Here is a 9,682-nt window from a genome sequence, read left to right as displayed (position 1 = left end):
TAAATATATACCCCCTCAGTCAGTATAAATATATACCCCTCAGTCAGTATAAATATATACCCCCTCAGTCAGTATAAATATATACCCCCTCAGTCAGTACAAGGTAAATATATACCCCTCAGTCAGTATAAATATATACCCCCTCAGTCAGTATAAATATATAACCCTCAGTCAGTATAAATATATACCCCTCAGTCAGTACAAGGTAAATATATACCCCCTCAGTCAGTATAAATATATACCCTCTCAGTCAGTATAAATATATACCCCTCAGTCAGTACAAGGTAAATATATACCCCTCAGCCAGTATAAATAAATACCCCTCAGTCAGTATAAATAAATACCCCCTCAGTCAGTATAAATGTATACCCCTCAGTCAGTATAAATATATACCCCTCAGTCAGTACAAGGTAAATATATACCCCTCAGTCAGTATAAATATATACCCCCCCAGTCAGTATAAATATATACCCCTCAGTCAGTATAAATATATACCCCCTCAGTCAGTATAAATGTATACCCCTCAGTCAGTATAAATAAATACCCCCTCAGTCAGTACAAGGTAAATATATACCCCCTCAGTCAGTACAAGGTAAATATATACCCCCTCAGTCAGTACAAGGTAAATATATACCCCTCAGTCAGTACAAGGTAAATATATACCCCCTCAGTCAGTACAATGTAAATATATACCCTCTCAGTCAGTACAAGGTAAATATATACCCCCTCAGTCAGTACAATGTAAATATATACCCTCTCAGTCAGTAAAAGGTAAATGTATACCCCCTCAGTCAGTACAATGTAAATATATACCACCTCAGTCAGTATAAATAAATACCCCCTCAGTCAGTATAAATAAATACCCCTCAGTCAGTATAAATAAATACCCCTCAGTCAGTATAAATATATACCCCTCAGTCAGTATAAATATATACCCCTCAGTCAGTATAAATAAATACCCCTCAGTCAGTATAAATATATACCCCCTCAGTCAGTACAAGGTAAATATATACCCCCTCAGTCAGTATAAATAAATACCCCTCAGTCAGTATAAATATATACCCCTCAGTCAGTATAAATATATACCCCCTCAGTCAGTACAAGGTAAATATATACCCCTCAGTCAGTACAAGGTAAATATATACCCCCTCAGTCAGTATAAATAAATACCCCTCAGTCAGTATAAATATATACCCCTCAGTCAGTATAAATATATACCCCTCAGTCAGTATAAATAAATACCCCTCAGTCAGTACAAGGTAAATATATACCCCCTCAGTCAGTATAAATAAATACCCCTCAGTCAGTACAACGTAAATATATACCCCCTCAGTCAGTACAAGATAAATATATACCCCCTCAGTCAGTATAAATATATACCCCTCAGTCAGTATAAATATATACCCCTCAGTCAGTATAAATATATACCCCTCAGTCAGTACAAGGTAAATATATACCCCCTCAGTCAGTATAAATATATACCCCTCAGTCAGTACAAGGTAAATAAATACCCCTCAGTCAGTATAAATATATACCCCCTCAGTCAGTACAAGGTAAATATATACCCCCTCAGTCAGTATAAATATATACCCCTCAGTCAGTATAAATATATACCCCTCAGTCAGTATAAATATATAACCCTCAGTCAGTACAAGGTAAATATATACCCCTCAGTCAGTATAAATATATACCCCTCAGTCAGTATAAATATATACCCCCTCAGTCAGTATAAATATATACCCCCTCAGTCAGTATAAATATATACCCCCTCAGTCAGTACAAGGTAAATATATACCCCTCAGTCAGTATAAATATATACCCCTCAGTCAGTATAAATATATACCCCCTCAGTCAGTACAAGGTAAATATATACCCCTCAGTCAGTATAAATATATACCCCTCAGTCAGTATAAATATATACCCCTCAGTCAGTATAAATATATACCCCTCAGTCAGTATAAATAAATACCCCTCAGTCAGTATAAATATATACCCCTCAGTCAGTATAAATATATACCCCTCAGTCAGTATAAATATATACCCCTCAGTCAGTATAAATATATACCCCTCAGTCAGTATAAATAAATACCCCTCAGTCAGTATAAATATATACCCCTCAGTCAGTATAAATATATACCCCTCAGTCAGTATAAATATATACCCCTCAGTCAGTATAAATAAATACCCCTCAGTCAGTATAAATATATAACCCTCAGTCAGTATAAATATATAACCCTCAGTCAGTACAAGGTAAATAAATACCCCTCAGTCAGTACAAGGTAAATAAATACCCCTCAGTCAGTACAAGGTAAATATATACCCCTCAGTCAGTACAAGGTAAATATATACCCCTCAGTCAGTACAAGGTAAATATATACCCCTCAGTCAGTACAAGGTAAATATATACCCCTCAGTCAGTACAAGGTAAATAAATACCCCCTCAGTCAGTATAAATAAATACCCCTCAGTCAGTACAAGGTAAATAAATACCCCTCAGTCAGTATAAATATATACCCCCTCAGTCAGTGTAAATATATACCCCTCAGTCAGTACAAGGTAAATATATACCCCCTCAGTCAGTAAAAGGTAAATATATACCCCTCAGTCAGTACAAGGTAAATATATACCCCTCAGTCAGTATAAATAAATACCCCCTCAGTCAGTACAAGGTAAATATATACCCCCTCAGTCAGTACAAGGTAAATATATACCCCTCAGTCAGTATAAATATATACCCCTCAGTCAGTATAAATATATATACCCTCTCAGTCAGTACAAGGTAAATATATACCCCTCAGTCAGTACAAGGTAAATATATACCCCCTCAGTCAGTATAAATATATACCCTCTCAGTTAGTACAAGGTAAATATATACCCCTCAGTCAGTACAAGGTAAATATATACCCCTCAGTCAGTACAAGGTAAATATATACCCCCTCAGTCAGTACAAGGTAAATATATACCCCCTCAGTCAGTACAAGGTAAATATATACCCCCTCAGTCAGTACAAGGTAAATATATACCCCTCAGTCAGTACAAGGTAAATATATACCCCTCAGTCAGTACAAGGTAAATATATACCCTCTCAGTCAGTACAAGGTAAATATATACCCCTCAGTCAGTAAAATGTAAATATATACCCTCTCAGTCAGTACAAGGTAAATATATACCCCTCAGTCAGTACAAGGTAAATATATACCCCCTCAGTCAGTATAAATAAATACCCCTCAGTCAGTACAAGGTAAATATATACCCCCTCAGTCAGTACAAGGTAAATATATACCCCCTCAGTCAGTACAAGGTAAATATATACCCCCTCAGTCAGTACAAGGTACATATATACCCCCTCAGTCAGTATAAATAAATACCCCCTCAGTCAGTATAAATATATACCCCTCATTCAGTACAAGGTAAATATATACCCCTCAGTCAGTACAAGGTAAATAAATACCCCCTCAGTCAGTATAAATATATACCCCTCAGTCAGTATAAATATATACCCCTCAGTCAGTACAAGGTAAATATATACCCCTCAGTCAGTATAAATAAATACCCCCTCAGTCAGTATAAATATATACCCCCTCAGTCAGTAGAAGGTAAATATATACCCCTCAGTCAGTATAAATATATACCCCTCAGTCAGTAGAAGGTAAATATATACCCCTCAGTCAGTATAAATATATACCCCTCAGTCAGTAGAAGGTAAATATATACCCCTCAGTCAGTATAAATATATACCCCTCAGTCAGTACAAGGTAAATATATACCCCTCAGTCAGTATAAATAAATACCCCCTCAGTCAGTATAAATATATACCCCTCAGTCAGTAGAAGGTAAATATATACCCCTCAGTCAGTATAAATATATACCCCTCAGTCAGTAGAAGGTAAATATATACCCCTCAGTCAGTATAAATATATACCCCTCAGTCAGTAGAAGGTAAATATATACCCCTCAGTCAGTATAAATATATACCCCTCAGTCAGTATAAATATATACCCCTCAGTCAGTATAAATAAATACCCCTCAGTCAGTATAAATATATACCCCTCAGTCAGTATAAATATATACCCCTCAGTCAGTATAAATAAATACCCCTCAGTCAGTATAAATATATACCCCTCAGTCAGTATAAATATATACCCCTCAGTCAGTATAAATATATACCCCTCAGTCAGTATAAATATATACCCCTCAGTCAGTATAAATATATACCCCTCAGTCAGTATAAATATATACCCCTCAGTCAGTATAAATATATACCCCCTCAGTCAGTACAAGGTAAATATATACCCCCTCAGTCAGTACAAGGTAAATATATACCCCTCAGTCAGTACAAGGTAAATAAATACCCCCTCAGTCAGTATAAATATATACCCCTCAGTCAGTATAAATATATACCCCTCAGTCAGTACAAGGTAAATATATACCCCTCAGTCAGTATAAATAAATACCCCCTCAGTCAGTATAAATATATACCCCCTCAGTCAGTAGAAGGTAAATATATACCCCTCAGTCAGTATAAATATATACCCCTCAGTCAGTAGAAGGTAAATATATACCCCTCAGTCAGTATAAATATATACCCCTCAGTCAGTAGAAGGTAAATATATACCCCTCAGTCAGTATAAATAAATACCCCTCAGTCAGTATAAATATATACCCCTCAGTCAGTATAAATATATACCCCTCAGTCAGTATAAATATATACCCCCTCAGTCAGTACAAGGTAAATATATACCCCCTCAGTCAGTACAAGGTAAATATATACCCCCTCAGTCAGTACAAGGTAAATATATACCCCCTCAGTCAGTACAAGGTAAATATATACCCCCTCAGTCAGTACAAGGTAAATATATACCCCCTCAGTCAGTACAAGGTAAATATATACCCCCTCAGTCAGTACAAGGTAAATATATACCCCCTCAGTCAGTACAAGGTAAATATATACCCCTCAGTCAGTAAAAGGTAGGACAGAGAGAGACAGACGCGAACACACAGAGACAGACATACACACACACACACACACACACACACACAGAGACAGACATACGCACGCGCACACACACACGTGCACACACACACTGTCATGGCTGATCCATAGACACACACACACACACATTAATGTGATCACACTCTTAACCCATTCCTCTCTTTCCTCCCTGTGTATCTCTCTCCCCCAGTATATCCGTAGCTGTATAACGGTTGGCCGCCTGCCCCACCTGATGTTAGTGTCAAAGGACAGTCTGTACAGCCAGCTCCCAGGCAGTGGGTTTGTTGCTCCCTCCTACAGTCGGCGGACCCCCCAGCCCAGTCCCTGTCCTGGGGGAGGAGATCCCAGCTCACCCCGCTCCCTCTGGGCCTTCAACACCCTGCTGAGGGTCCGCCTGCTCTGTGCTACATACGTCAACGTCAACATCAGAGACATTGACAAGGTAGGGGTACACAGACACGCTCCATAATGATAATACAAATTGATGTCAATATTAACTGTCTGTGTGTTGACATCATGTTTTCTCCTGTAACTGATCAACTGTTGTAGATATATGTTAGAACTGGTATCTATCATGGAGGAGAGCCGCTGTGTGACAACGTCAACACCCAGAGAGTACCCTGCTCCAACCCCAGGTGATATTACTACACCACCACAACACCACTATAGCATTACTATAACATTACTATAACATAACTACAACATTACCACAACGTTATTATAACATTACTGCAACACTATTATACCACTACTACAACACTACAACAACATTATTACAACATTACTACAACATAACTACAACATTACTACAGCATTACTATAACATAACTACAACATTACTACAACCTTACTGGGTTGGGGCGGCAGGGTAGCCTAGTGGTTAGAGCGTTGGACTCGTAACCGAAAGGTTGTGAGTTCAAACCCCCGAGCTGACAAGGTACAAATCTGTCGTTCTGCCCCTGAACAGGCAGTTAACCCACTGTTCCTAGGCCGTCATTGAAAATAAGAATGTGTTCTTAACTGACTTGCCTAGTTAAATAAAGGTAAAATTAAAAAAAATTAAAAAAATTACTATAGCGTTACTATAACATTACTATAAAATAACTACAACATAACAACATTGCTACAACATTACTATAACATTACTATAACACCTGTTGTATTCAGCATTTCACTGTAAGGTCTACTACACCTGTTGTATTCAGCATTTCACTGTAAGGTCTACTACACCTGTTGTATTCAGCATTTCACTGTAAGGTCTACTACACCTGTTGTATTCAGCATTTCACTGTAAGGTCTACTACACCTGTTGTATTCAGCATTTCACTGTGAGGTCTACTACACCTGTTGTATTCAGCATTTCACTGTGAGGTCTACTACACCTGTTGTATTCAGCATTTTACTGTAAGGTCTACTACACCTGTTGTATTCAGCATTTCACTGTAAGGTCTACTACACCTGTTGTATTCAGCATTTCACTGTAAGGTCTACTACACCTGTTGTATTCAGCATTTCACTGTAATGTCTACTACACCTGTTGTATTCAGCATTTCACTGTAAGGTCTACTACACCTGTTGTATTCAGCATTTCACTGACTGTAAGGTCTACACCTGTTGTATTCAGCATTTCACTGTGAGGTCTACTACACCTGTTGTATTCAGCATTTCACTGTAAGGTCTACTACACCTGTTGTATTCAGCATTTCACTGTAAGGTCTACTACACCTGTTGTATTTGGCATTTCACTGTGAGGTCTACAACACCTGTTGTATTCAGCATTTCACTGTAAGGTCTACTACACCTGTTGTATTCAGCATTTTACTGTAAGGTCTACTACACCTGTTGTATTCAGCATTTCACTGTAAGGTCTACAACACCTGTTGTATTCAGCATTTCACTGTGAGGTCTACTACACCTGTTGTATTCAGCATTTCACTGTAAGGTATACTATACCTGTTGTAGTCAGCATTTCACTGTAATGTCTACTACACCTGGTGTATTTTGCTCATGTGACAAAGACAATTTGATTTGATGGTTCTTTGAGAATATTGAGTCTTCGTATGAATCAAACACCCCAGCAATGGCTCAACCCTTATCAACTACAACATTATTACAACATTTCTACAACTAGACAAAGTATCTCATCAGCCTCTTCCCTCTCACCTCTCCAGGTGGAATGAGTGGCTGTCCTATGACATCTACATGACGGACCTCCCTCACTCCGCTAGACTCTGTCTCTCCATCTGCAGCGTCAAGGGACGCAAGGGAGCCAAAGAGGTAGCTACCTCAACGCATATACTAACCTGTCTGTGGTACTAGTACTAACATATACTAACCTGTCTGTGGTACTAGTACTAACATATACTAACCTGTCTCTGGTACTAGTACTAACATATACTAACCTGTCTGTGGTACTAGTACTAACATATACTAACCTGTCTGTGGTACTAGTACTAACATATACTAACCTGTCTGTGGTACTAGTACTAACATATACTAACCTGTCTGTGGTACTAGTACTAACATATACTAACCTGTCTCTGGTACTAGTACTAACATATACTAACCTGTCTATGGTACTAGTACTAACATATACTAACCTGTCTATGGTACTAGTACTAACATATACTAACCTGTTTATGGTACTAGTACTAACATATACTAACCTGTCTCTGGTACTAGTACTAACATATACTAACCTGTCTATGGTACTAGTACTAACATATACTAACCTGTTTATGGTACTAGTACTAACATATACTAACCTGTCTATGGTACTAGTACTAACATATACTAACCTGTCTATGGTACTAGTACTAACATATACTAACCTGTTTATGGTACTAGTACTAACATATACTAACCTGTCTCTGGTACTAGTACTAACATATACTAACCTGTTTATGGTACTAGTACTAACATATACTAACCTGTCTATGGTACTAGTACTAACATATACTAACCTGTCTATGGTACTAGTACTAACATATACTAACCTGTCTATGGTACTAGTACTAACATATACTAACCTGTCTATGGTACGAGTACTAACATATACTAACATATACTAACCTGTCTATGGTACTAGTACTAACATATACTAACCTGTCTATGGTACTAGTACTAACATATACTAACCTGTCTATGGTACTAGTACTAACATATACTAACCTGTCTATTGTACTAGTACTAACATATACTAACCTGTCTATGGTACTAGTACTAACATATACTAACATATACTAACCTGTCTATGGTACTAGTACTAACATATACTAACCTGTCTATGGTACTAGTACTAACATATACTAACCTGTCTATGGTACGAATACTAACATATACTAACATATACTAACCTGTCTATGGTACTAGTACTAACATATACTAACCTGTCTATGGTACTAGTACTAACATATACTAACCTGTCTATGGTACTAGTACTAACATATACTAACCTGTCTATGGTACTAGTACTAACATATACTAACCTGTCTATGGTACTAGTACTAACATATACTAACCTGTCTATTGTACTAGTACTAACATATACTAACCTGTCTATGGTACTAGTACTAACATATACTAACATATACTAACCTGTCTATGGTACTAGTACTAACATATACTAACCTGTCTATGGTACTAGTACTAACATATACTAACCTGTCTATGGTACTAGTACTAACATATACTAACCTGTCTATGGTACTAGTACTAACATATACTAACCTGTCTATGGTACTAGTACTAACATATACTAACCTGTCTATGGTACTAGTACTAACATATACTAACCTGTCTATGGTACTAGTACTAACATATACTAACCTGTCTATGGTACTAGTACTAACATATACTAACCTGTCTATGGTACTAGTACTAACATATACTAACCTGTCTATGGTACTAGTACTAACATATACTAACCTGTCTATGGTACTAGTACTAACATATACTAACCTGTCTATGGTATTAGTACTAACATATACTAACCTGTCTATGGTACTAGTACTAACATATACTAACCTGTCTATGGTACTAGTACTAACATATACTAACCTGTCTATGGTACTAGTACTAACATATACTAACCTGTCTATGGTACTAGTACTAACATATACTAACCTGTCTATGGTATTAGTACTAACATATACTAACCTGTCTATGGTACTAGTACTAACATATACTAACCTGTCTATGGTACTAGTACTAACATATACTAACCTGTCTATGGTACTAGTACTAACATATACTAACGTGTGTGTGTGTGTGTGTGTGTGTGCGCGTGCGTGCGTAGGAGCACTGCCCGCTGGCGTGGGGCAACGTGAACTTGTTTGACTACAAGGACACGTTAGTGTGTGGAAAAGTAGCGCTCAGTCTGTGGCCAGTTCCTCACGGTTTAGAGGACCTGCTCAATCCCATCGGAGTGGCCGGATCCAACCCAAACAAGGTAAGGAACAACTAGGCTTTATGGTCAACTCCTGTCTGTCTGGATTGGTTGAAGATATACTTTTTAGCATTTAAATGTTTTATTGGATAGAGGAGGAGACCATGGGAAAGATGGACACACAAGCAGTGGGCTGGATTTGAACCCTGAGCTCTTTGGGGTTTTGTCACCTTGTGGCAAATGCTGATGTAAAAAACTGGCTTTAGTTAATGAGATGTATTTCTGCTTAACCTCATGTGATC

The 9,682-nt window shown here is 37.6% G+C and overlaps 1 protein-coding gene across 1 annotated transcript in view; it reads left to right on the top strand.

Moving 5' to 3' along the window:
* The window catches only part of zgc:158659 (uncharacterized protein LOC791141 homolog), a 112,543-nt gene that overhangs the window by 38,369 nt on the left and 64,492 nt on the right, over positions 1-9,682 (top strand). Inside the window, exons 8-11 of the mRNA XM_064940881.1 lie at positions 5,184-5,435; positions 5,543-5,628; positions 7,165-7,270; positions 9,291-9,443. Of these exons, the coding sequence (XP_064796953.1) occupies positions 5,184-5,435; positions 5,543-5,628; positions 7,165-7,270; positions 9,291-9,443 (597 nt within the window). The remainder of the gene's footprint in view (positions 1-5,183; positions 5,436-5,542; positions 5,629-7,164; positions 7,271-9,290; positions 9,444-9,682) is intronic.

The sequence above is a fragment of the Oncorhynchus masou genome, chromosome 27 (genome assembly GCF_036934945.1).
Source record: "Oncorhynchus masou masou isolate Uvic2021 chromosome 27, UVic_Omas_1.1, whole genome shotgun sequence".
Lineage (NCBI taxonomy): Eukaryota > Metazoa > Chordata > Actinopteri > Salmoniformes > Salmonidae > Oncorhynchus > Oncorhynchus masou.
The sequence above is the reverse complement of the archived record's forward strand: the minus strand, read 5'-3'. Positions and strand labels throughout refer to the sequence as shown.